The sequence below is a fragment of the Hemicordylus capensis genome, chromosome 1 (assembly GCF_027244095.1).
Source record: "Hemicordylus capensis ecotype Gifberg chromosome 1, rHemCap1.1.pri, whole genome shotgun sequence".
Taxonomy (NCBI): Eukaryota; Metazoa; Chordata; class Lepidosauria; order Squamata; family Cordylidae; genus Hemicordylus; species Hemicordylus capensis.
In genome coordinates this window covers 161,160,419-161,188,368 of record NC_069657.1, presented here as the reverse complement: position 1 = coordinate 161,188,368, position 27,950 = coordinate 161,160,419, and the positions used below count along the sequence as shown (strand labels likewise).

The window sequence follows — 27,950 nt, the reverse complement described above, 5'->3', positions numbered from 1 at the left end:
AACTAACAGAATATAAAGTCAGTAAAGTGTGCTGCCGTTGGTGTCAGCTCCTGGTGACTACAGAGCCCTGTGATGGTTGTCTTTGGTAGAATACAGGAGGGGTTTACCATTGCCATCTCCTGCGTAGTATGAGATGATGCCTTTCAGCATCTTCCTATATCGCTGCTGCCCAATATAGGGATTTCCCATAATCTGGAAAACATACCAGTGGGGATTTGAACCGGCAACCTCTGGCTTGCTAATCAAATCATTTCCCCGCTGCACCATTAGGTGAAAGGAAACAATAAAAACAATCGCCATGGAAGTAGAGATCAACCCTTCGCTTAAATATCGCCTAATCAGTTTTCTCCAAAGGCCTCCCTGAATAGCAACATCTTGACAAGACAGCAACAGTACTTATACTGGACCAAGTGGGTTCACCCTCGGCCGCTGTCATGCCCTTCCATCCGTGGTGCTGGAAGGCAAGTAGAGGAAGATTCCATTAATGGAAAAGCTTTGCCCCTGTGCCTCTGGGGAGGTGGAAACCACTGAACACATTCTCTTTTCCTGCCCATGTTATGAAGATAACTGGGAGAAGCTTATATTTCCTCTACCTTTCAACTAACCTGGCCGCCCCAGTCAAACCTGCACTAAGATGCTGCTCTCGGATGAAAAGCGAACTTTCACATACAATGTTGCTAGGTTCTGTGCAGCAGCGTGCAAGATTGGTTGGACTATGACTGCTAGCCCAGAATCCGTGATTTTAACTATTGGATATCCTAACATGTCTCTTTATATACTTCTGTTTTCTTACATGCATTTAACTCATAGATAGTTACTATGACTATCAACATTTTACTACTCATCCTATTAGAATTGTATTTTTATAGACCACTTTTTACATATTGCTTATATTAGTTAGTTATCTTATAAGTTTTATTACTTATCAGTTAGCTGTCTTTTTTTTAAGCTATCTCTCTTTTACCTTTTAGTGTATTTTATAGCCTATTTTATACTTTCTAGACATTGTTATGCTCATTGATAGTTGTATGCATATCTGTAGCAACTTTCAATATGGCTCTATTATCTATTCTGGTCCTTTTCTGTTCTGGTCCATTACCTATGCTGGTCTTTGACCATAATAAAGTTAATTGACTGATTGATCACCTCTAGTCAGACAAAGGAACAACAGGACCAAGTGGGTTTCCCTGGGGAGGGCATTTCATAGTACAGTTGCCACAACTGAGTAGCGTCTCTGAGATTGGTCAGATGCATGGGAGGGAATGTATGAGAGAAGACAGGCCTTACAAGTATCCATGGCTTTACATGCAAGGAGCTGCATCAAAAAGAGAACAACTTTGGGTTGATAAGGCCTGGGGGTCAACTTGTGCGTGAGCCATCTGTGTTTACCTGCTTGTAGCAGGATTCAGTCAGGTCTGTGTTCATCCTGATCATACTTGCAAACATTCAAGCAGAAGAATTTGCTGTTTCAAGCTCACCTGGTCAGCTACTTGCGACATCACTAGTTTAAAATTTCTGCATAAGAATATATATACAGTATATGTATAAGTATACTGTACTTCCTCCTATTGTGTGTTTCTGTGTAAGAATTCACTGTAAAGATCTGTATGAGTGCTTTTATCAAAGGAGTGTGAAATATTGGGGCAGATTATATAGGATTGAAGGATACTGATCCTTGTGAAAACCTTTTTTGCTTTCCATGTTGTGATAAGCAGTGCACATATGCTGATGACCAGAAGTTAATCCTTGATTTCGATGCAGTGGTCAGGCATTAAATGAGCTATAAAGCCAACTTGTAATATTCAAACATTTCTGGTTTTTCTCCCACTTCTGTAGATCGGCCAATTCAGTATGCCCATTCTGTCTTTGAAGATTGGAATGCAAAGTTAACTGTTCAAGATGCCTTGCCAGAAGATGATGGTGTTTATACTTGCCTGGCAGAAAACAGTGCTGGAAGGGCATCCTGCAGTGCCCAGGTTACTGTCAAAGGTGAGCATTTTGCAAGTAATTGCCCAACTGATTCACAGCTCGGAAGAAATAGTGTATGGATATGGATTGGATCAAATGTGTTAGTTTTGTCTTATTTCTGTTAGAAATTTCCTACCATGCCTTATTCAGGGCAAATATGGTCCAGAGGTGGGGCTACTGATGGTCTGTTGTTGAGGTAGAGTCCCATTGTATCTTGGGAGAGTTGCAGTTAAAACTCCATACTTCTTGATCAACTTTGACAGTAGTATGCGTATTTTGAGTTGGTAAGGAAATTTGTGTTTGTGCCCTATTGACTGATTGATCTATCTTCTTTATATATAATTCTCTAAGATATACCCGTGGCTAATCCCATGCATGGCAGCTGATACGAGAGTTCGGAAAGCTGCCGGATAGCCACGGGAGGGGTGGGGGGAAGAAAGTGGTGGAGGTGGCCGGCCAGAAAGCAGTGGGCGGGAGGGAGAAGAAGCCGGCAGGCGGAAGAAAGAAGAAGCCAGCTAGCCAGAGCCTAGGGGGCAGGGGCTGGGGGCAAAGAAGCTGGTGGGCGGGATGGAGAAGAAGCCGGCACCTGTCCAGCCAGAAAGCAGCGGGGGTGGGGTAGATGAGAAAGCAGCGGGCAGGTGGGCGAGAAGAAGTTGGCCGGCCAGAAACTGAGGCGGGGTCGGGGAGAGAAAGAAAAAGGCGGTGGGTGGACTGGCAGGGGAAGATGGCAGAGGAAGGCAGCAGCAGGTGGGTGGACCGGTCAGAGGTGCAGATGCTTTGCGCTTGGGCCAGGTAGTAGTATGATGTCCTTCACTTGGCTTTTTAAAAATTTTGCTATCATTTATTACATTTATTAAGATTTATCTTATGCCTTATAAGGAAGCTCGGCCATTGATACAGCTTGTCCTTGATTGCTTTTTTTGGATACCATCAACTGATCTCATTGCAGACTTTATTTTCTGGACTTCTACAGAGTTGAGAATACAATGTAGGAGAGAGAATGTGGGTGGAAGAGATCTAGATGGATATTGGTCAGGAATGATAATCTGAGCAAGAATGATTAGTGGAGGAGGCTGGAGAAAAAGACTGTGGCTCACATGAGGCACAAGGCAACACCTGCATTGCAGATTGCTGGACACTGCTGTGCATGTGGAACCCAACCCCAATGGTGTTGCATGAGAGCACAGTTGCACATCTACTCAAAACAGTACACCTGCACTTGAACAGTTCTACTTAGATTGGAACAATGTACAGTTTAAAGGCAAGCTGTTTTATGTAGTTGTGCAGCACTGCCGGATTAGCTTCCTTGCATCTCCGTCCCACTCACCCAATTATTTTGATCCCCGTGTTCTTTGTGGGGTGACCTTAGAAAATTTAATTTCACATATTACCTTACTCATTCTTTGGCACTCCTGGGCAGTTCTTATCAAGTCATGTGGAAACCTGATCAGCTTTAACAGTGCAACAGTATTGCCCTCAGAACATTCTGGCTGGTCTTCCATTTATTTATTTATTTGTTTGTTGCTGCTTTGGACACAGTGGTAATGAACTACTAATTGGTGGGTGTCAGGATACAGTATTAGATAGTTGATCAAAGATTCAGTCTAGCAAGATAATGCTGGAAATGTTTCCGGAGTTGCATGATTTCTAAGTCATGTGCAAGTGCTAGTTGTCTTAACCCAAATTTACCTGGTGCTGTTGTGGGTAGGGTGTGTATGTATATGTGTTAGCTGGTTGGGTTTTTTCTCTACTTTGTGTGCCAGCTTAGTTACTAGAATGAATATAATAAATGGGGAATGTGTGTTACGGTATGGGGGCCCTTGTTATCCATGGGGGTTCCATTCCCACCAATTTCTGCAGATAATGAAATTGCAGATAAGACCTTAAGTAAATGGCAATGGGGGGGGTTAGCTTCCTGGAGGGCACAAAAAAGGCCAAAAAGCAATAAAATGGAAGAAATAATATGCCATGCAGCTCTCCAGCTGTCCAGCAGTGCCCCCCCCCAAACCCCAATTCTGCCATTTTTCTGCAAAAATTTGCAGGGTTATGTTGTTTTTTAAAGAGAGAGCCATGAAATAGTGGCTGGAAATGACCTCGGAGGTAATTTACGGCCACCTAGGATAGGTGAAATTTAACCCTTTTGTTAATAACAAGATCGGGTCTCCATTGCCTGACCGCGGATACATGAAACCACGGGTGCTGGGACCATGGATAATGAGGGCCACCTGTATACGCTGTATGGCTCAAGTAGAACATATGGCACTAAAGATATTAAAAAATATTTAACAATTTAACAGATTTAGGGCATACAGTTAAAACTCATTATTTCACATTAGGATTTTATTTTTTGTGAAATACTTGGCTAACAAGCAGAAGGTTGCCGGTTCAAATCCCTGCTGTAATGTTTCTCAGACTATGGGAAACACCTATATCAGGCAGCAGTGATATAGAAAGATGCTGTAAGGCATCATCTCATACTGCGCGGGAGGAGGCAATGGTAAACCCCTCCTGTATTCTACCAAAGACAACATCTGGGCTATGTGGGTGCCAGGAGTCAAAATTGACTTGACGGCACACTTTACTTTAATTAAGAAAAACATGTTTTAATGATGAAAATACCCCTAAATTTTAAATTGAGTTTTAAAAATCAGTTGCTTTCTCTTAGGGTTGTGCATAAAATTGATTTTGCTTTTTTTTTTTAGTTCAAAACACAGATGGCTGGAACATTTAGTCAAAACAGCAGTTGAACTGCCTGTTTCTACCATAAGGAACAATGGGAAAACTCGAAACATCACATTGTTCCAGTGTGGTAGGGCATGATGGGTGCTACCTACCACCCAACCCACTAAAGAATGGACAAGCAGAAAATGTTTAACAAATTTTCAACCTTTCCCCCAAACCTCCATAGGATCTTATGGGGGTTTAGGGAAAGGTTAAAATTTGTTAAACATCTTCTGCTTGTCCATTCCTTAGTGGGTTGGGTGGTAGGTAGTGACCATCATCCCCTACCACACAACCCTCTTTGGTATCCCTAGGATCTACCCATGAGTAACAATGGGATATCTTGTGTTTCCCCATTGTTCCCTATGGCTGGAACAAGCTGCACTCAGAGTGCAATGCATTTTGTACCCTTGCCTTGAAAAACACTGTAGAATGACACAGTAAAAAGGGAACCTGTCCTTCCCAATACAGAACACACATTTCAAGCACAGTTCAAATGGCCAAAAAAGAATCTTTGTCCCAGTGCCTCTGCTGCAGTAAATTCATTGGTACAAGTTGCTCTCTCACAGACAATTATGACTCCTTGCATTCCTAGCATTGCAACAGCTACCACAGCATTACCCTTAGCAGCAAACATAGTCATAATCTCAACTAGAGCAACTTCAGCCACATTTGACTGAGTACACTTTGCAATGCAGATTGCAGAACAGAGTGAAGCACAAGTTAGTCCCAAGGCCAGACATGGAACTCATCACAGCAATCAACAAGAAATATTTCACACAACCACACACTCACACACACACACACACACACACACACACACACACACAGAGCTGCCACTGACCATTTCTCACCACAACACTATCTCACAAACAAAACAAACCACTACTCAAGGAATGTAGGCACCCATGTTCTGTCTTTCAGTCTGAGATCCAGCAAGACTAGATAGTCATAGCAGCGATAGCACAGCATATTATACTCAGTGCTGAGAAAAGAAAACCGCAGAATCAAACCTTCCTTCCTCCTCTCCTGATGTATCTTCTTCAAGAAAGGCACACTATAAGGGCTCTCTTTGCCTCCCATTCCCTTTTGAATACATTTTGATTTGAATCTCACTTTTGTGTCCCCCTCCCATCCCTCCCTCCAGCCAATGGGGACACCATTGCCTATGACAACACTTGATTTGTATGATAACATGCCAACCAAGAAGCAAGGAGATCGCAAACCAATTGGAAGTCAGTGCCAGAAAACCAATTGGCAAGGAAAAAACAAGTCTCCAAAATGGCACTCAAAATGTTTTGATTGAAACAGGGCTGTTTTGCTTGAAACAGGCCATTTATTTGAAGGGCATTTTGTTTCGATCTCAAAACTCTCAAAACAGCTCATTCCAAGAAAAAAATTTCAACATGGAAATGTTTTGCTCATCCCTACTTTCTTTGCATACTTTCCACATATAAAGCTTTGTAACAGGTGCTTGCAGAGTTAGCAGTTTATGATGTAGTGTATGTTTTAGCTAAGGCCTCTGCAGAGGCATCATGCTGAAAGAAAACCAAAAAGATTCAACTTGTGCATTCACAAAGAGAGTACAGATGCAGAAGTCAGAAGAATACCACTGAAGCCAACCTCTGCTGTATGACACATTTCTGTCCCACAAATATGTTCATATCTTACTACACACTTCCTGTTGGTGCCACAGAGAAGCATGCAGTTTTTAAACCCCAACACCTTGGGAGTGCTTTAAAAACATGATTTCATCAGGTAATTTCCCCTTTTTTGCTAAAGACATAATGGAAATAATGGATGCTACTGATTGACAATCTGGACTGACTTTCTCTGGATTCATCAATTTTTTTTCCATTGCACAAGTTGGGGAGGGAATGATTTTTGGCAATCGCCTTCCCCCTCTGCAGCTACCTGTGCCTCCCGAAGAGTTGGGAGATCCTCAGGAATACATTTTCAGGAGGCACAGGAAGTTTCAGAAGGAAGGGGAGGTCACCAGAAACTGACCCTTGTGCAAAAACCAAACCTGGCACATCTGCAGAAAGTCAGCCACTGAACTTGATGGCTGTCCTTAAGATGCTGATCAAAAAGAGAGATTCCTAGAGTCCAAAGCCATGTTTGAAGTGAGGCAGGGGGAACACAGTTATTGGGTTTGCTACTGCTGAGTGCTCTGTGCAAAATGACACAAAGCAGCTGTTGTAGATTTCAGACCTTATATTGAAAAACTGAGCCTTTTTGTTGTCCAGCATTCCTGCTGAAATGTGAACTTCAAATTTTGGTTTCAGTATGAAATGCCTCTAACATTAACATCTTCATTTGGTTGCAGGAGTTTGTAGGCAGCTTCTGAGTGTGAAAGCACCAGAAACTGTGCTGTAGGCCTCTTTACACATTGTACTTTTGAGTATATGCTTATGAAATTAGGTGAATAAATACACCTCAAAATGTAAGTTTTGAAAACATACATGCCATCTGGCACACTTGCCAGAGAGCTGGGACTGACTGCAATTCTCTGAGGGCACATTGGTAGCTAACTAGTTTTGTTGCGGTGTTAAGTGTGAAATAGCCCTGTGACTGTAATGCTTAATTAATGACGTAGCAGAACTTTTTGAATTTAAATTACTGTGGCCTTAGAATGCCTATTAGCCACCTAATGGCTCAGCGGGGAAATGACTTGAATAGCAAGCCAGAGGTTGCCGGTTTGAATCCCTGCTGATATGTTTCCCAGACTATGGGAAACCCCTATATCGGGCAGCACAGCAAAATAGGAAGATGCTGAAAGGCATCATCTCATACTGTGCAGGAGATGGCAATGGTAAACTCTTCCTGAATTCTACCAAAGAAAAACCACAGGGCTCTGTGTCACCAGGAGTCAACATCGACTCGACGGCACACTTTACCTTTACTTTAGAATGCCTGTTATTTTCCTCAGAGCTGTTATTGAGAAGTAAAGCTTTTTGCTTTCTTCTAGTGTACCGCCAGAGCCCCTGGCCATGTCTTGTTCCACACAGACTCAAAATGTCCCTCTTTTTGGCTCAGTAATGATGCAAACCTACTATGAAGAAGAAGCAATAGCAACATTTGCTGAGGTTATTTGAGTAAGTTTCCTGCTGTTAAGTATCTATAACGTAGCCCCTGCTTTTCTCTAGAAATCCTGCAGAGTATCACCCCCCTCTTTTTAATTTTTTATTAGAGAGAACAAGAACTACTGATCTAAACTGAAGGCCTTGACATGACTCTCTTGTAAAAAGCCCATATAAGCAGCTTGTAACCCAAATGGAAAATAACATAAAAAAGGAAAGTCTGCCTTTATAAATTCCATGGGATTACAGGATCAAGTTCTAAAACTGAAAGCATATTATCGGCACAAAAGGAGATGTGCTGTCAACTGAATTGAAACAGATTGTGTGTGTAAAGTACCCCTTCACCCATTTTGCTGCTCCAGGAGTATGATCCTCCTTGCATCAAATGCTTGCTCCACATCTGTGTTTTAGGAAATGTTATGCCCCCCTCGCCTGGGTTAGCAGCTGTGTGTTGCTCATGCCCGGCTTGGCTCACTTTGGAGCTGGATAAATCAAGTCTGCTATATACTAGGATCCCAGCTAACCGGAAGCCCTCAACCTGATTTACTGTCATGTGTGGCTGAGCCTGGCACTGTGGCCCTTTTTACATTCTCCTGCAGCTCACAACATGGAATGTAATATTGCAACAGGTCAGTAGGGTCAATTGTTACTTTAGGTCAGTAAGGAATACTACAGGTCAGTAGGGAATTGTTACTTTAAAAACAGGACTGCACTACTTTGGCCCTGCAGCTGCTGTTGGACTACAACTCCCATCACCCCTAGCCACAGTGGCCAATAGTCAGGGGTGATGGGAGTTGTAGTCCTATAGCAGCTGCTTTAGACTAACCAGTGGAAAGAATCAGCAGGGCATTCTTTGCACAGCAGACTTTACAGTAAGTTTACTGCAAGGCTTTACGGCAAACTCAAAGTTGTTCCAAAAAAAAAAAAAATGCAAAAAGTGGATTTTTTTTTAACCCCGGGTATAAATTGGGCTACACTCTCACATGCAGTGAAAACCCCAAACTGTGTGTTAAGTGATCCCCAATAGCTCACAGGGACTTTCGATATGCGAATGCACACCCTCCATTCCGGAGGAGATATGAGCAAAAGGACTTTAAAACCCCTATGTGAAAAACGCCCCGCTGATCCATTTGAGCAGCAGATTGTCACAGAGTTGTGAAGGGAAGAAAGAACCTGTGGGTCTGTGGGTGTGTGCTTTGTGTTTACATCTGTGTTCAAATTTTGTGCTGTACAGAGAGCTCAGCATGGTGTATGTGGTGGGGACAGGTTCATCTCTCTCTCCCTCCCTCATATTTCTATACCGCCTGATATGTACATCTCTAGGCAGCGTAAAAACATTTAAAATATTTAAAAGTCGCAAATTAAAATACATGACAATAAAAACAATAGAATAAAATAGTTATTAAAGCAAGTTTATTAAAATTATTAAAAAATAAGAAGTCCAAGATAGACTTGCTGTTTTATCTGAGCTGTTCCCATTTACCACTGAGCTATGTTCCCATCCCATTTTATATTAAAACTCTAAGAAGAGTAAGGCTGGCAGACAGTGACTTGCCCAAGGCCACTCAGTTACTTTGATGGCTGAGCAAAACTATGAATCCAAGTGTCCCTGATCAAAATCAAATACTCTGTTTTGGGAAGGGAACACAGCTCAGTGGTAGAGCATCTGCTTTGCATGCAGAAGGTCCCAGGTTCAATCCCTGACATCTCCAGGTAGGGCTGGGTGTGTGTGTGCGTGCGTGCACGTGGTCTTGGAATATTGTTCCAGGAATAGGATCCTTGTCCATTGAATACTCTCCTTGGCATGAAAAATGTCCCTGTTGTGCATAAACTCCTGTAATTCTCCAGAACCAGAACCTCCCTGTTCTTTCCCTGTGCATCCAGTGGCTTAGGTGCACCAAATTATATAGTGGCAGGATGGTTACTTTTATTACCAACCAGTGTAATTTCCCATCATTGTTAAGACAGGGTTCACAATGTATTGGCTGGCTTGCATTTTTGTCAGGTTCATTTGATAGCATTTTACCTGTTCATTTGGTAGCTGTTGTCCCAGTTAGGATCCAAGTGGCAAATAGCACAAGCTGATATCCATAATAACGCCATAGGACTCTACTACATTTTCCTGATGAGGGGAGGATAGCACTGTCCTGTGACTGCTTTGCTTGTGCCGCACTTTCTTCTTCTGGTCTTTTGACCCCTTAAGGCCAGAGGGTGGAGAGCTGCCCACATATATTTATATAGCCTCCCCATCATTAAATGTTTGTGTTTGGGTAGCCTGCAGTTCTTGTAATCTGATTATAGCAGACAGTCATTGATCAGCAGGCAAGCAGATTAGAGTCACCTGAATGCTTTTCAGACAGGCTGCTGTGTGACCAGTTTATCACAGCAGACAAGAGAGATGCCGAAACAAAGCTCCTTTCCTTGAACTAGGGCACCAAAAGCATAACCTGGTGTGTTCAGGTAGGATTCCTCTCTAGCAGTTATGAAGGAGAGAAAGAGAGAGAGAGAGAGTGTGTGTGTGTGTAACATTGTGAAACATGTTGATGTTGCTTTGTGGATCTTAATCTTTAAACAACGTTATCACTGGCACAAGCAATTTTTCTTGGGTGGCATTCTTAATCAAAATGTTCTACATATATGTTGTAGATGAATAAACAGCTTTTATAAAGAAATGTGGAGCAGGCAGAATAGTTGTTGGTTTTAAATCTTTTCTCTCTACTTGGAGATAAAGGGGTGTGTGGGTATGTGTATCAGTCACACCCCTGTGGTCTGCTTGTCTCTGTCATTTACCAATATTCAAATACCACCCAGAAGCAGAACGTTATGCTGTTATGTACTTTGCAAAGTAATATATTTATGGTGATTACTATCATTAATCTGTCTATTTTATGGAAACACATAGCACTTAACCTTACATTATCCTAAACATTTTGTTTAGAATTGTTTATCTATCAGTTCATTACACAACAATTGAGGAATCATATTCAGTCATAGTAGATGCCAATTGATGATCACAGATCCTGTGACTGTGATTTTTACACATGGTCTCTATCAGTGCTCTCATGTGGGGCTTCCCTTGAAGATGGTTTGGAAACCTCAACTGGTCCAAAGTGCTGGCACAAGCTGCTTCACAAATGTTACACCATCCTGTCGCAGCTTCCTTGGTTGCCAATTTGCCCCGGCCTAGTTTCAAAGTGCTGGTCTTGACCTTTAAAGCCCTATGTGGCAGGGGCCAGCGTATCTATTAGACTGCATTTACCCATATGAACTTGCCAGGCTCTCTGCTCAGCATCTCAGGCCCTACTCATGGCCCCACTACTAGGGGAGATCTACTACTAACTGGTTGGTGGGGGTTATAAAGAGGACCTTCTTGGTTGTGGCCCCTTGGCTTTGGAACGCACTCCCTAAAGAGCTTCGCCATGCTCCCTCCTTCTGCATTTGCTTTGGAACACACTCCCTAAAGAGCTTCGTCATGCTCCCCCCCCTCCGAGCTTGCTTTGGAACACATTCCCTAAAGAGCTTTGCCATGCTCCCTCCCTCTGAGTGTTTTAAAAAAAACTGAAGGACCCATCTTTTTAGAGAGGCTGTTAATGTTTAATTTGTTGTTCATACCTGGTGGGTTTTAACTTTGACCAACTTTATAATTTTTTACTTGGCTTTAATTTGGTCTTGTTTGTCATTAGTTTATATTAATTTTATATTGTTTTTATATTTTATCTGTTTTACTAATTTCATCAGCCACCCCAAGCAGTGGTGTACCAGAATGGCAGGGTGTGTGTGTGTGTGTGTGTGTGTGTGTGTGTGTATATATATTGTATATAGTGCATATGTTCAGTTAGTTTGATTTTCTGATTGTTATATGATGTATGGTGTGTGTGGCGGGAAGGCTTATAACGCATTGTAACTAGGACACTCTGTTAATTACATAGGGAACCAAACTGCTTATGGAGTGGATAATTTTTGAGTGTACAATTATTGGCAGGCTTTGGACACTGGGGAAGATGATCTGAGGGTAGAAGTAGTTTCCCCTCCTTTCTTGACCAGCTTCAATGAAGGCAAAAGTACTTGTCCTTGTTCCTCCCACCCTCTCTGAGCCTTTCAGCTCTTGTGTTCAAGATGGAAGGATAAAATGCTGCTCTGTAGACTTTGCTATCTGGGGGCTATAAATTTACATAATAAAAGAAAGGTGGGATATAAATTTACACAATAAAAGAAGGTGCAGGGACTGTTCTGTCATATTGACTCCTGTTAGACTGCTCGTCTTCGTGCTCTCTTCATCTCCCCGCTTCATTTGGTTGGCTCAGTATGGCAACAACTCTAATTCTGGTAGCCTTTTAGCTTTGCAAGGTTCCCTTCCTCAGTCTTTTAATTAACATGTGTCGGGGCTGGCCCTTGGGCAGCAGTGGTTAGGTGGCAGAGGGCTCAGAGTTGGGACCAGGAAAGCTAGGCAACCAGTTGGGCTCACGCATCAAACTATAGCCAGAGGTTGGGAATATGTCAGAGGCTGGGCAAAGCAGACAGGAATCAAACCAGAAGCCATAGGTCAAACACACAATAGAGTCTGAGCCAAGTCGATAGTCAGGAATCAAGGGTTTAATGGGTAGCCAGAGGTCAAAAACACACCAAAGGTCAAGCTGAGCAGGTAGGCAGGAATCAGGGTTGAGCCAGTAATTAAAAATCAGGAAGAGGTCAAGCTGAGCAGACAGAACAACAAAAGGAGTAAGGAGACCTTGATATGGAGACAAGACCTGCCTCTGACAGGAAGCCTCAAACTCTCTTCCTGTTAGAGAGATGGCCAGTTGTTAATCCTAAGAAAGAGGCAGGACTTGTCCAGAGACTAAAGCAGACCTGTACAATGTAAGGCCCGGGGGCCGGATCTGGCCCGCAGGGACTTTTTTGCTGGCCCCAGGGCTGGCCCAAAGTATTGTGGTGCTTGAGGTGAGATGCAAAATGCCGCCTTGCCTCATGGACCTGGTGGGGGTCAGCCCCCTTTCAAAACTGACCTTAGAAGACGTTGAAAGTGCATGGGGACCAAGGAAGAGGAAAGGTTGCTATGAGCCTCCTCTCCACTCCTCATGCTGTGAGTAACTAATACTTGCTTTCAATAATATTTTTAATAATTAATTTTAATGTAATCATTAATGTGCTGAAAATTTACCTCGGCCCTTGCCTACCAAGTCATGGTTGGTTCTGGCCCACCAGTGTATTTGACTTGTGCATCCCTGGTATAAAGCCTTAAAAACCTGGTGCAATGCAGCAAGCTGTCACAAGGGAAAGCAATGTGCAAATCTTCAAACCAGGCAGAACATGACAGCATCCATGCCTTCGGACACCATAGTGCACATCAGATCCATGCTGAGTGTGATGGGTAGCTCTGTGATATTGAATTAACTATGAGCCTGAGGATTAAAAACCAGTGCAGCAATTTAAAAAAACCATAGGTCAGCCAACGTTACAAAGATAAAAATTGCACAATTGTCCTAAAAGAAACTAGCTTAACAAAAAGACAAGACATAACCCGTTGCATCATTTCCTTGAATCATCTTGCACCCAATCTAAAGGGGGGGGGATTGTTCAAGAAAATGCAGTAATTACACTTGCTGTTACAGAGCATACCTTCACCACAGAGCAAAATTGGCCCAACAGCCAGACCCCCTCATCTCAAAGAATGCTGCTGAAACTAAGAATTTTTAAGTGAGAATTCTCAGCATCTTCTCCAAACTACAATTCCCAGTATTCTTTGGGGGACACCCACACAATGAAAGGGTATATACAGTCATTGTAATGTAGATAACAGACTTTACCAACCAGGTCTATGAGTCTTTATTTGTTATGTTCACTATAAGAACATAATCTTCTCTCCCACTGATGGTACTTGAAACTGCTTCCACACAGTTGGTTTCCCATGCTACTGTCATACTACCACATGGAGTATTTCTGTACCACACATTTTTGGCAGCAGCTTCCAGTAGAATAGAAATGCTTCATATGATGAGGAAGAATAGTGTGATGAGTTGCATTGCACGTAACTGCAGTAGCATCAAGCAGACACCATTGGAGGATGATTCAAATCACACCCACATGATTATATAGATATATGTAAGGCTTTCCAGGTAGTGCCATTTGATTCCAGTGTGACTGTCCAGGACTGCTATCAAAGAGCAGCACTTTGCTTCATCAGAGTATAGGTAATATCAGTCTTTTTCTTGTGAAATTGTGTATATTGTTTGCAAAATGAAATATGCGTGTCTTTTGTTTGACGGTGCCACTCTTGACATTTTGTCCGAATGAGCTGTAATTTAAATATATCTGGGGAAATGCTGTAGTCAGAACAGCCACCTACTTTCAGAGCTTATGTTCTATCTTTGCTTCTCTAGTTGATGTAAGCAGTTTGTGCTGCCAACCTGAAATTTTCTTGCTTCTGCTAAACAGTGAGGCAACAATCATCATCAGCTAGTTGCATAAGCTGAGTTGTATAAGAGTTGCATTGGTGGTCCATAAGAACACAAGAACAGCCCTGCTGGATCAGGCACAAGACCTATCTAGTCCAGCACTGTGTTTCACACAGTGGCCCACCAGATGCCTATGGGGAGCCCACAGGCAAGAGGTATGTGCATGCCCTCTCTCCTTCTGTTGCTCCCCTGCAACTGGTATTGAGAGGCATCGTGCCTCTGAGGCTGGAGATGGTCCACAGCCACCAGACTAGTAGCCATTGATAGACCTGTCCACCATGAATCTGTCTAAGCCCCTTTTAAAGCCATCCAAGCTGGTGGCCATCATCACATCCCATGGCAAAGAATTCCATAGATTAATTATGCGCTGTGTGAAAAAGTTATTCCTCTTGTCGGTCCTAAATTTCCCAACCTTCAGTTCCATGGGGTGACCCATGGTTCTAGTGTTGTGAGAGAGGGAGAAAAATTTCTCTCTGTCCACTCCCTCTAATCCAGGCATAATTTTATACACCTCAATCATGTCTCCCCTTAGTCGCCTCTTTTCCAAGCTAAAGAGCCCCAGATGCTGTAGCCTAGCCTCATAAGGAAGGTGCTCCAGGCCCCTGATCATTTTGGTTACCCTCTTTTGCACCCTTTTCAGTTCTACAATGTCCTTTTTTAGATGTGGTGACTAGAATTGTATGCAGTACTCCAGATGTGGCCACACCATAGATTTGTATAAGGGCACTGGTCCCAGGACCGATCCCTGGGGGACCCCACTTCCTACCTACCTCTGTTGTGAAAACTGTGCGTTTGTTCCTACTCTCTGTTTCCTGTCCTTCAACCAGTTACCAATCCACACATGAATATGTCCCCTTATTCCATGACTGCTAAGTTTACTTAAGAGTCCAAGTATACTATGTCAGCTGGATCACCTTGATCCACGTGCCTGTCGACACTCTCAAAGAACTCCAAAAGGTTAGTGAGGCAAGACTTTCCCTTGCAGAAGCCATGCTGGTTCTTCTTCAGCAAGGCCTGTTCTTCTATTAACAATTTTGTCCTTAAGTATGCTTTCCATCAAATTATCCAGATGGGTAGTCATTCCTTCTCTGGTGTCAAAACGAAACAAAAAGCACAATTTACTATAGAAACCAGTGAGCTTATTGAGTGCTTTCCTGTATCATGGGTATCCTGCTCCAGAAAGAAAAATGGTTCTGTGTCTTTAAGGACTCAGGGCAGGGGCGTAGCTAGGGGAGAGGGGGCCCATGTTCATCCCACTCTCTGGTGGCCCCCCAGAGTGAGGGAGATAATGAAGAAAAAAGGGAGGGATGGAGCTGGAGGGTCCTCAGGAGCTGGGGGCTCGTGTTCTTTGAACTCTTTTGCCCAATTATAGCTACGCCCCTGGCTCAGGGGAAGGCAGAAGTGCCATTGATGTAGCTTTCCCCATAGCAATGTTGGAGAGAGAGAATTGTATCCACTGAATGTTGGCCTGCTGTTACAGACATGTTGGTACTTCGGAATAAGGTAACCAGTGGTTGAATAGCATCTTCTGTAAATACTGCTAAATCACAGAGGTTTAAAAAGTTGATCACACAGACATATGGAAAAGCTGTTGAAGTTGAGGGGGTTGTTGAACCATCACGACTATTTTTGCATTGCCTGTGTTTCTCCTGATTAATTCTGGGGATTGCAAGTTTTTTTTACACAACTGTGTGGCTGCCATTGGGTCCTACTTGATATATTAATTTAACATATCCTTATGAAATGGGGCTGAGCTTCTTTGTCTAAATTATGTTCCTTAGAAACCATTAACAAGTTAATAGGAATCAGGATGTTTGCTGTATTTACTTCAGAAGTTGCCTTCAGATATATTGTTTGTACTTGCTGAATTGAAAGCTGACGCAAAGAAATAAGTCAGTTTTGTGCCAATTTTAACAGAATCTGAAAGTTCAGGGACTTTACAAACATACTGTATGGTTGTAGGATAGAATTGTAAAAAATAATTTCTATAGAGAAAACAAAACAGAGAAATGATCTCATGTGTCAAGTTTGTGTTCATTGAATACCATTCTCCACTCCATCCCCCACCCCCGCGATGATAGGGTTAAAGCCCCCTTTTTAAAAGTGGAGGTTGGACCTCTACAAGAACAGAGGAACTCTCTGTGAAGTATGTAACCGCCTTTGGAAGCTGGATTGGAGATTGCTATATAAATTCTTGGACTTAATATCTATATGTGAGAGTTGTTGCTTGTTGGCTTAGCAAACCAGCACTATGTGAGTTAAGTCTTTTCCTGCGCTTCAGTTGATTTATTAGACTCTGAGCCAACAGAATATTTTAATCACCATAAATGGTCAACATTGCAGAGCGTGCATGTCTGCAAAAGATTCAGGCTAGGCATTATTTAGCTGCCTTATTGCAAGGTTCTGGCAAATGGATTCCTCTCATATAATTAAATCTTTTCCAGAAACTGAATGCTAGAAATGATTATTCATTTGCCCAGTTTAGAATCAGTTTATTTGGATGTGAATGTATTGAAGAGTAAATAGAAAAGATTGTCATTTTGATGATTATTAAATCATCCTGCTGCTGGGTTGTTTTACGGCGGGAGAGGGGGTGTTGGCCCTATGCTATCAGGTGTTATCACTTAATTAATATCAAGTATGTTTTAACACATTCAAATGGACACCCATCCACCCATTTTCAAAAAAGGAAAAAGCAACCTAGAAATGAATGTGTTGTACGTTAAGAACATAAGGACAGCCCTTCTGGATCAGGCCCAAGGCCTATCTAGATCCAGCATCCTGTTTCACACAGTGGCCCATCAGATGCTTTTGAGAAGCCCACAGACAAGAGGTGAAGACATGCCCTCTTTTGCTCCCCTGCAACTGGTATTTAGAGGCATCTTGCCTCTGGGGCTAGAGGTGGCCTATAGCCACCAGAATAGTAACCATTGATAGACCTGTCCTCCACTAATTTATCTAAGCCCTTCTTAAAGCCATCCAAGCTAATGTAGTCATCACATTCTGTGGCAGAGAAGTCCATAAATAAATTATGTGCTGTGTGAAAAAGTACTTTCTATTCGTTGGTCCTAAATTTCCTGACCTTCAGTTTCATGGGATGACCCCTGGTTCTTGTGTTGTGAGAGAGGAAGAAAAACTTCTCTCTGTCCACTCTTGCTACTCCATGCATAACTTTATACACCTTTATCATGTTTCCCAGTAGTCGTCTCTTTTCCAAACTAAAGAGCCCCAGGTGCTGTAATTTAGCCTCATAAGGAGTGTGCTCCAGGCCCTTGGTCATCTTGGTTGCCCTCTTCTGCACCTTTACCAGTTCTACAATGTCCTTAAGATACAGTGACCAGAACACAATATTCCAAATGTGGCTGCACCGTAGATATGTATAAGAGCATTATAATATTAGGATTTTTATTTTCATTCTCCTTCCTAATGATCCCTAGCATGGAATTTGCCTTTTTCACAGCTGCCTCACACTGAGTTGACACTTTCAACAAGCTGTCCACCAAGGTTTCAGGATCTCTCTCCTGGTCAGTCACCGACAGCTCAGACCCCATCAGTGTATATGTGAAGTTGGGTTTTTTTGCCCTAATATGTATCACTTTATACTTGCTAAAATTGAACTGGATCTGCCATTTTGTCGTCTACTCACCCAGTTTGGAGAGATCCTTTTGAATCTCCTCACAATCTGTCTTGGATTTCACTACCCTAACTAATTTAGTATCATCTGCAAATTTGGCCACTTCACTGGTTACCCCAACTTCTAGATCATTTATGAACAAGTTAAAGGGTGCTGGTCCCAGTACAAATCCCTGGGGCCCCCCACCTCTTACTTCCCTCCATTTTGAAAACTGTCTATTTATTCCTATCCTCTGTTCCTGTCCTTCAACTGGTTACCAATGGACACATAAACCTGTCCCCTTATCCCATGACTGCTAGGTTTACTCAAGAGCCTTTGGTAAGGAACTTTGTCAAAAGCCTTGTGGAAATCCAAGGAGCTCGTCTCATGATCAGTGAGAAGAGCTCCTCCAAGGTCTGCAGGGGAGCGATTTTGCCTAACCCTCTTCGCAGATGATAGGAACATAGGAAACTGCCACATACTGAGTCAGGCCATAGGTCCATCCAGCTCAGTATTGTCTACACAGACTGGCAGCAACTTCTCCAAGGTTGCAGGCAGGGATCTCTCTCAGCCCTATCTTGGAGATGCCAGAGAGGGAACTTGAAACTTTGTCCTCTTCCTAGAGCAGCTCCATCCCTGAGGCGAATATCTTGTAGTGCTCAAACCATTCAAATGCAACCAGGGTGGACTCTGCTTAGCAAAGGGGACAAGTCATGCTTGCTACCACAAGACCAGCGCTCCTCTCCTTCCAGACGAGCGGCAGCTCTCCTGTGGTCTGCCCGTGACTCAACTAGCAGCTCTGGAGGTTAGGTGCAGGGAAGTTAGGTGCAGGTGGTGCCCCACCCCCCTGGAGCCCCAATAATGCACCGTCCAAGTGTGTGGTACATTACTGGGATCCCCCTCCCCCCTGAGTATGCCCACCACAGCTGCAAGCAGCTGCAACAGACACATGGTCAATTAAATGCGGTTAAGGGAGCCCTCACTCCCTTAACCACATTTAAGTAGGAGGCTACATAGACACGTTTGCCACTGTATAGCCACCGGGATCGGGCACGATCCTGGTGGTTCACATGACCTTGCAAAATGGGGCTGGGCTCCCTTAGCCCAGTTTTGCACGCTTGTGTGAATAGCCTCCATGTATACTATGTCAACCAGATCACCCTTATCCACATGCCTGTTTGCACTCTCAAAGAACTCCAAAAGTTTAGTGAGACTCGATATGCTCATGAAGAAGCCATGCTGGTTCTCCTTTAGGAAAGCCTGTTCTTCTATGTGTTTTAACAATTTCCCTCTTAAATATGCTTTCATCAATCCTCCTGGCACAGATGTTAAGCTAACAGGCCTGTAGTTTCCCAGATCCCCCTTTGATCCCTTTTTGGAAAAGCGGAGTTACATTAGCTACTTTGCAAACCTCTGGTACAGAGCCTGATAGTAGGGGCAAGTAACATATTTTTTTGCTAGGAGATCCAGAGGTGCTCTAACCCACGGACCTTGGGGCTCCAGCCCATGGTCTCCAAGGTCCGGGGGGGTGCTCCTTCCACCGCTGCGTGCCCCCTGCCATGAGCCCTCCTCCCTTATATTCCAGCCCCCATGTGTGTAGCTAGGGGATGGGGGGTGGAGGAGGTCTTCCCCCTGTCCATGACATCAGCAGGCGGAGCAGGAACGGCTGCTGAGCCTGACAATTCGGCCCAGCGGCCTCTGAGAACTGCGAGGCACTCCAGTTCTCCTGTGCAGTTAGAATACAGTGTCGCAGGCCTGTGGTGTCGTAGTGGCTGTTGCCACTCTGCCCCCGCCAACATCACGAGCAGGGGGGAGGCCTGCTCACTTCACACACACCCCACCGCACAATGGCGGCTGGAATATTGGGGAGGAGGGCTTGCAGTGGGGGGGAGTTCATGGTGGGGGCAGTCCGGGCACCCAGTTTGCCCAGGTGCACCACTGAGGAGATCAACAATTCCACATTTGAGTTCTTTCAGAACTCTTGGTTGGATGCCATCTGGCCCTGGAGATTTAATTTTTAGTTTTTCCTGACATTTTAGAACATCCTCTCTCATAACCTTATATTGGCCCAGTTCTTCAGCCTCTAAGCCTGAGAAGCTCAGTTCCAGAGTGGGTATATGATCAGAATCCTTCTCCATGAAGACAGATGCAAAGAACTCATTGAGCTTCTCTGCAATTCAGGGGTAATTTTTGTAAAGGGGAATCATGCTAGGATTTCCCCTTACAAGTAAAGAGGGATTCCCTAAACTAAGAAGTTGGGGTGGCAAAAGGGGAATATTTACCTTCCCGCTGGTGGAGACATGGGAAGTTGCTGTGGCAACATTGAAGGCAGCGGCTACTCCAAGCCTGCCGCCCACTTCCCAGATGACAGGCCGGGCTGGCTGTGGCCCAGCACGTACAGAGGCCCAAACTGGGCCACAGCCAGCCCAGCTTGTTATCTGGAGGAGCCACTGCCTCCGAAGTTGCTGCCGCAGCAGCCAACCCCACTGGTTGAAAACTAAAATTTTAAGGTTTTAATTCATGGTTGATTTTTAAATTGTTAAATTGTTTTAAGTTTTTGTATATATTTTAACTTGTTTTATACTATTGTTAACTGCCCAGAGACTAAAGTTTGGGGCGGTGCACAAATGTACTGAATGAATGAATGAATGAATGAAGGTAAGTAAGCCTTTTTCGCCACCGTCCACTTCAGTCTAGGGAATCCCCCTTTACTTGTAAACTGGAATCCTAGCCAGATTCTCCTTTACAAGTATATCCCCTGAGCCAGCTTGATTGCTGAACCAGACTTTACCCGGTTTGGCCAAGCCCGAGCCTGGACCGGGCTGTGTCTGTTCGAATCCAGTCCATATTCTAACCGAGCCAGCCGAACAGCCAGCTTGCACACCCCTACTTGGTGGCACCTTTCCTCCTTCTTGGTATACATTTCAACTGAGCTTCTATTATTGTGGTTTTAAATAAGTTCCATGTTTTCTGGAGTGATTTGATCCTTTTGGACTTTCCTTTTTACCAGTCCCCTCATTTTTGAGAACTTTCCTCTTCTGAAGTCCAAAGCATCTGTATTGGACTTGCTTGGTAATGCACCACTCACGTATAAGTGGAATTGGATCACACTTTAGTCATTGTTCCCCAGTGTTTCTACAACTCTGACATCTCACACCAGGTCCTGGGCACCACTCAGGATTAAATACAAGGTTGCCTTGTCTCTGGTTGGTTCCACGACCAACTGTTCTGAGGCACAGTCATTTAGCATGTCTCGAAATTTGGCCTCTCTGTCAGTATATGCACATGAATTTGCCCAGTCTATGTGAGGGTAATTTAAGTCACCTATTATTACTGCCCTGTCTCTCTTTGAAGCCTCTCAATTTGCTTCGCCAACTCCAGGTCACTCTCAGCGTTTGGATCTGGAGGGCGATAGCACGTCCCTAATAACATATTTCCTTTCGGTCCTCCTATTGTCACCCATAATAATTCTGTGGAGGACTCCAGTCCTCTTAGGTTTTCTAGCTTGTTGAATTATATCCCTTCTTTAATATACAGTGCTACTCCACCCCCAATCCATCCATCCATCCCTGTTCTTTCTGTAGCGTTTGCACCCAGGAATAACAGTATCCCCCTGGTTCTCACCATTCCACCAGGTTTCCGTTAAGCACACTATATCTATTTTTTATTAGCAACCAAGCACTCCCGTTCACCCATCTGGGCTCAGAGGCTTCTGGCATTGCTATATAAAAACCTATATAGCAATGTTTCTTACCTGGCATTGGCATGTACTGTCTCTCTTGCTATCATTTGACCTTTTTGACCAGCTGTCATGTGTTTCTGTCTGCTCTGCTCTGCTGGCTCTACTCTGTCCTGTTTTATCTGAAACATATGCACCCTCGCACCTTAGGAGATTTTTCTTGCCAAACCAGATACCACCCAGTTCCTGTTGGCAACCCCCCAGGTGTCATTTTAAAAACTGTTCTGCAACCTTTTTGTTTTTAAGCACCAGCTTTCTGGTTCCATCTTGATTCAAGTGGAGACTGTCCCTTTCGTACAGGGTTTGCTTGCCCCCAAATGTATCCCAGTGCCTAACAAATACAAATCCTTCCTCCGTGCAGCATTGTCTGACCCACACACTGAGACCCCCTCCACTCCGCCTGTCTCACTGGCCCTGCTCATGGAACAGGAAGCACTTCAGAGAATGCTACCCTGGGGATAATGGACCAATATGCTACCTAGCGGCCTAAATTTGGCTTCCACGATCTCGCGAATGCATTTTCCAACATTGTTGGTGCCAATATGCACCACGATAGCTGACTCCTCCCCAGCACTGCTTAACAGCCTTTCTAGATGCTGCATGTTGTCCACAACCTTCACATCAGGCAGGCAAGCACCATGCAGTCACAAACCCATCTCTCTAGGCCCCTAATGACTGAATCACCCACTACTAGGAGATCCCCAAACCCTGGAGGAGTATCCTCTGTGCAAGAGGTTATGGGCACATCACACAAGGAAGAGGTTTCTTCTAAGAGAGCGTTATCGTCTTCCTCAGACTGATGTCTTTCTTCCCAGAGACCTTCATTCTTCATGGCAGCAGAGGAGCTGTTAGCCTAGGAATGAGGTGTCTCTATCACATCTCTGAGGGTCTCATCCCCATAACTTTCTGTCTGCCTGAGCTTCTCCAGGTCAGCCATCTTGGCTCTGAAAGAACAAACCTTTCCCCTTAGAGCAGGCCTGCTGAATTTCGGCCCTCCTGCAGATGTTGGCCTACAACTCCCATAACCCCTAGCTATTGGCCACTGTGGTTGGGGATTGTGGGAGTTGTAGTCTCAAAACAGCTGGGGGGCTAAAGTTGAGCAGGCCTGCCTTAGAGCCAGGAGCTCTTGCACTGAGCATACACCTGCAACTTGTGCCCCTCAGGCAGATAGTCATACATGCACCACTCCTTGCAATCCACAGGAAAGCACCCCCGACCTGCTGGCATCCTACTTCACAATTGGGTTTATTAGCTATTTAGAATATATAGAGCTTGCTTTCTTGAAAGCTAGGTTTTTTCTAAAGTTGTCGGCTAGGTAAAAGTTTTAAGCTTTGTTCTTCATGAAAATTATAAATGTGGGGTAGTACTCATCTTTTCCTCATTCTGGGTGGCTCCTTTGTGATAAAGGGGGACCGCCAATGTGCCTTCCCACACACTTCCCCACTAAACTCGAGGCAAAACCTTTTTGATATTTCTAGCAAACTCCTGTTCGCACAGGCCTGAGTAGCAAAGTTCCCATGGTCTGAGCCTTGTCTTCTCAAGCATTGCTTCCAAACTGAGCACCTCAGAAATGTGGCCTTTCCCACAAGCTGTGTGATTCACATGCTGCTAATCCTCACCCACTGCCTCTCTAAGCACAACTGAAACTGTAGTTTCAAAAACAAACCCCTAGTCTGCTAGAAACTAAACTTTAGAAAAGATGAGCCCTAACAAACTTACCTTGTCCTTTCCCCCCTTGTTTTCTTTATTTATTTGCTTGCTTGCTTGCTTGCTTGCTTGCTTGCTTTTTTTATTTAGGAAAGAAAACAAAAGTTGGCTGTCAGGTCTGAGCCTTGTCTTCTCAAAAGCTGCTTCTAAACCTTTCAGATCAAATGATATTATGAGCAATTTCCCTTTCTTTCTTTCTTTCTTTCTTTCTTTCTTTCTTTCTTTCTTTCTTTCTTTCTTTCTTTCTTTCTTTCTTTCTTTTTACATTTATATCCCGCTCTCCCTCCGAGGAGCTCAGAGTGGTGTACATGGTTATTTTCCCCTTTTCTCAACAACCAAATGCAGTGGTTTTGGCAGAAGTTGAGGATGACTTTCACCTTTCAAGCAAAAGCCTGGAACAGGTCAGATTTCACAGAGTTTCAGGATCTGCTGGATCTTGGGAGCAAAAATACTTGACAGGTGATTCATAGGAGTTCTGAGGACTATGAATAGAAATTTTGCCATTCTTGGGTACATCCGAGGCTTATTGCCAGGAGTGCTGCCAAAATGTGGAAAGCCCAGGGGCAAAACCCTGCACTGGGTGCCCCACCCCCATGTTGCTTCCACTTTACCCACCAGCATGTCCCTTGCACTGCTCCCCACCCCAGCTTACTTGAATGTGGAGGGCAGAGGATGGGGTAGTGACAGCGGTGAGTGGGTAGGAGCAGGCTGATGGGCGCCTCTTGTTTCCCTCCATCTCTGACAAATGCGGGGGCAGCAGGATGTGGTGGTGGCAGTAGCAGAATGGATGGATGGAGGAGGAATGGCCGCAATGTTCCCCTGCCCTATTCATTGTGTGGAAAGGGTGCAACGGGAAGAAGCAGTGGCTCCTCTCTTCCTCTTCCCCCATCTCCTCAGTGATGGGACTTACTCCCAGAGCCCCTTCTGTCATTGTTAGGTGCTCTGGGAGGAAATTTCTTTTCCAAGGAGGAGGATGGGAGGAAACAGCAGCACTGCAAGTCTTCTGGACTTCTCCCATCAACTTCGCATCTGCAGTTTGAGGGGCAGGTGGTAGAAGGCACTGCTGTCTCCTCCTTCTCCATTGGGCCCCTGCAGTCTTTAAGGTTGGCCATGGGGTCATCAGCCAGGCCCAGAGTTGACAAATCTCTGATGCCATCAATGCCTATTGTAGTTCCTTAAATCTAAAAAAATAAATAAAAAATTGAGACTATTCAGAGAAATTGTTCCTCAACTCTTTCATTGACTACCTTTATCCTTTGCCCTATTAAAAAAAATGGGAGATGGCTACCTATAAAGTATATTTTGAGCCTCTTACACACCATTTGAGGATGCTTCATATAGCTGTAGCAGAGATGAATGAGGGTCCAGTATGCCCATTCAAGTCTTGAACGTATCTTGAAGATATGAAGCTGCCTTATACCGTGTCAGTCCATCTACTCAGCATTGTTTACACTGACTGGCAGCTGCTCTTGAGGTTTTCGGACAAGGATATTTCCCAGCCCAACCTGGAGGTGCTAGGGATTGAACTTGGGGCCTTCCACATGCAAAGCATTTGCTCTTGCAAAAATTGTATAACTTGAGGACAAAAGCACCAAAACGTGGGATGCATGAAGAGTGCAGTCTTTTGAGTCTCTCTATTGGCTAAAATACTGTGATGTCACAGAGGCTGGAGATCAGAGAACTCTGCCCCTCTAGACCTTGGCTTAGATGCTGTCGTGTTGTAGAGTACTCGTGTTTTTTGTCTACTGAGGAATTGAACAGTTAGCATAAAAGGTTAAGGGACAGAAGGGGCTATGTTCTACTGGTGAGCAGCTGCTTGAGTGTATCAGTAGCTCTTGCATGTGTAACTGAAGTGCTGTGTATGTGTGTCTCAGTGAGTAATGGTTGCAAACAAATTATTACTAAGAACACCAAGAACAAAATGCAGTACGTGCCTGTGAATTTTTGTGGATCTGCTTGGGTTGGTTTGTTGTCTACTTTAGTACCAGAATAATCCCCTAGGTAGAACATTGCATGTGGGCAAACTTAGACCGCTAGCAGTATAAGAGCCATTTCTCCATTAGTGGAGAATGAATGGAGCTTCGGCCTGCAGCACACTGCGTGACTTTGCACTCAGTCTGATCCTCAATTTGAACTACTTTGTAGGACTTTTGTGAGAATGCACGAGATGAGATTTATAAAAACAGTTTGTACAGATACCACTAATCATTGTTGTTTATCTGTTTGCTAATGGTAACAATGACCAACAATCTGTGTGTGGAATGTCAGTGTTAGGAATTCTCCAGGGCTACTACACAACGTGAAAGGCAGCCCTGACAGTGTTGTGCGACAGGATTGCTTTTTGGAGCAAGGCAATTGTCAATACAGAACCTGCTCATTCAATACGTTCTTCCCATTACGGGAATTTCCCATTACCTCCTTTCCTCCCTTAAAAATGTGATTTGCAAGTGAATAATGCTGAGACCTGGAAGCACCCTTAAAGTAAACAAAATATAAGAAGGGCAAGTATCTCTTTTCATAAGAGTATCTTTTTAATCTGTATACTTCTGCAGTTAAGAATGGATAACATAACTGTTACTCTAAGAAACCAAGGCCTTCTGTAAGTGGATATTTGAATGGGAAGAACTATGAGGTCATATTAATGCATTCCTATCTATATCAATCATATGATACCTGGACAGAACTGTCCAGGTATCACATGTCTATATTAGTCATGTGTCCAGGTATCACATGACTGAAATAGATAGGAATGTATTAATATGACCTCACAGCTCTCCCCATTCAAATATCCACTGTACAGAAGGCTTTGCCATAACATAGTAATGGCTATGTTATCCATTCTTAACTGCAGTCCCAGTCAGAGGAACAGTTTTAAGGCATCCTGCAGTTGGCACATGTCTATGCCACCAGGGTTGGTGACTTGATGGTGGTACTTGCATTTCTGACTTTGTGCAAAACAACCAACTTAAGGCTTGAGAGACATTTGTGTGGAGATGCTAATGTCTTTAGCTTGGCAGTCTGTGTTCTTGTTCTTCAATTTACTTAAATGCAGAAGTAAGATTGAGACTAGACTGATTTTGTTCTGTGTGGTGAGCCTTGCTTCTGAAAGTGGGAAGTGTCCAGGAAGCAGCGCTTGAATGTGAACCTCTGCGGAGCTGCTGACCTTAGGAGCACGGTGTGTCACTCACCATTGAGCTGCTCATAAAAAAATGTGGTGGCCGTCTCTTCATTCAGAACCAAGCTACTGCATTAAGCCAAAGAAAATGCTGTGGGAACATTATTTGTGAACTTTGGCCTGTCATGAACATGCATCTATTTTGTATGAACTTGGATTTAAATGCTTCCTTTTTCTATTTTTCATCTCTCAAGCAAAGCATGGCTCTTTTTAGACTGATAATTGGGAGTTGCTTTTATATTCCCATTGGAATTGTCCTCTGTCATTGCAGCTTCCCAAGGATCTGAAGGCAACGTACTGAAACTAGAAAAAAAGAGATGCATGTAGAAATGATTGGTTTTGTATTATAAAATAAGGAAATGCCTCGTGGCACATTATAAAACTGGAGGATGTGGAATTTATTAAAAACAAACAGGAGCCCTTTCCATTAGTTGGTCAGCTTTGGTACATAACATGCGAAGGGGTGGGTGGGTGCATGTGTGTGTATGCACGAATGCATGCATACTAGGAGGTTTGGAGCAATTCAGAAATAGCTAGTATTTGGAATTGGGAGTTTAAGATCGTTTTGGGAGTTTAAGATCAGTACAGTTTTCTCAAATGTTGAGAGAGCGGGAGAGAGTAGTAAGTAACAATGATGCAAACATTTCCATAATTTGGGGGGGTTCTTGTTAATGCTTTAGAGAGCTTGTATTCTGGAAGCTGTAAATTTTGGATATCCCCTCATGCTTCCCTCCCTGTTTCTCTGAAATAAGGCTGCTGTAGAGGAGATTTTTTACTTCTATTGGAATAGAGCTGGCAAAAGTATTCTCTTACACCCCAAGGCCATTGACATCCTTGTTTTCTGCTAGGAATGTGCAGAATACATTCTATGAAATGTTCCGACTCAACAGGGTGGTTCAGTTGTTCCGAGCTTGGAACAGAACACCCTTCGAATGAAAGATGTGTTCCAATCTTGGAACAGAATGACCCCATTCTGAGTCGGAACATTCCAAGCGCCATTTTGGATTCCAAAACGGTGCTCTTTGGGCCTCTGCGAATGTGCGGCAGCCATTTGTGTGGTCAGAATTACCATGCAAATGGCTGCCGTGTGTGCACAGAGGCCAGAAGAGCACCGTTCTGGAGACCAAAATGGCACTTGGAATGTTCACACTTGGAACAGGGTTGTTCTGTTGGAATGCTCAGGGTATTTGCATTCCGTTCCAAGCTTGGAACAGAATTCAAATAATGTTACATGCACATCTCTCCATCCTGCCAGTGATTCCCATGAACATAGTGGTGCATTTTTCAGCTACTAAAGTAATGGGTATCGCTGTCAGGGAAATTGCTCTTCATCCATTGAAGTGGGGTCTCTTCACATGTTATGGTTCTCCCGCAGATAGTATGGGTCACATTATACAGTACCCCTTTGTAATGTATGGACAGGCCTCTGGTTTAGCTTCACAGATCTTGTCTTCTATTTGTAATGTGGGGTTTCCCTCCTTTTTGGAAGAATTCT

The 27,950-nt window shown here is 43.8% G+C and overlaps 1 protein-coding gene across 6 annotated transcripts in view; it reads left to right on the top strand.

Moving 5' to 3' along the window:
- Positions 1-27,950, top strand: part of MYLK (myosin light chain kinase) — a 359,252-nt gene that overhangs the window by 170,110 nt on the left and 161,192 nt on the right. For 5 of the 6 annotated variants that reach the window (XM_053251749.1, XM_053251736.1, XM_053251728.1 and 2 more), the window contains one exon: positions 1,837-1,989. In XM_053251749.1, the coding sequence (XP_053107724.1) occupies positions 1,837-1,989 (153 nt within the window). Of the gene's footprint in view, positions 1-1,836; positions 1,990-13,834; positions 13,958-27,950 lie in introns of those variants that run through there. The other variant, XM_053251769.1, reaches the window with a different exon arrangement.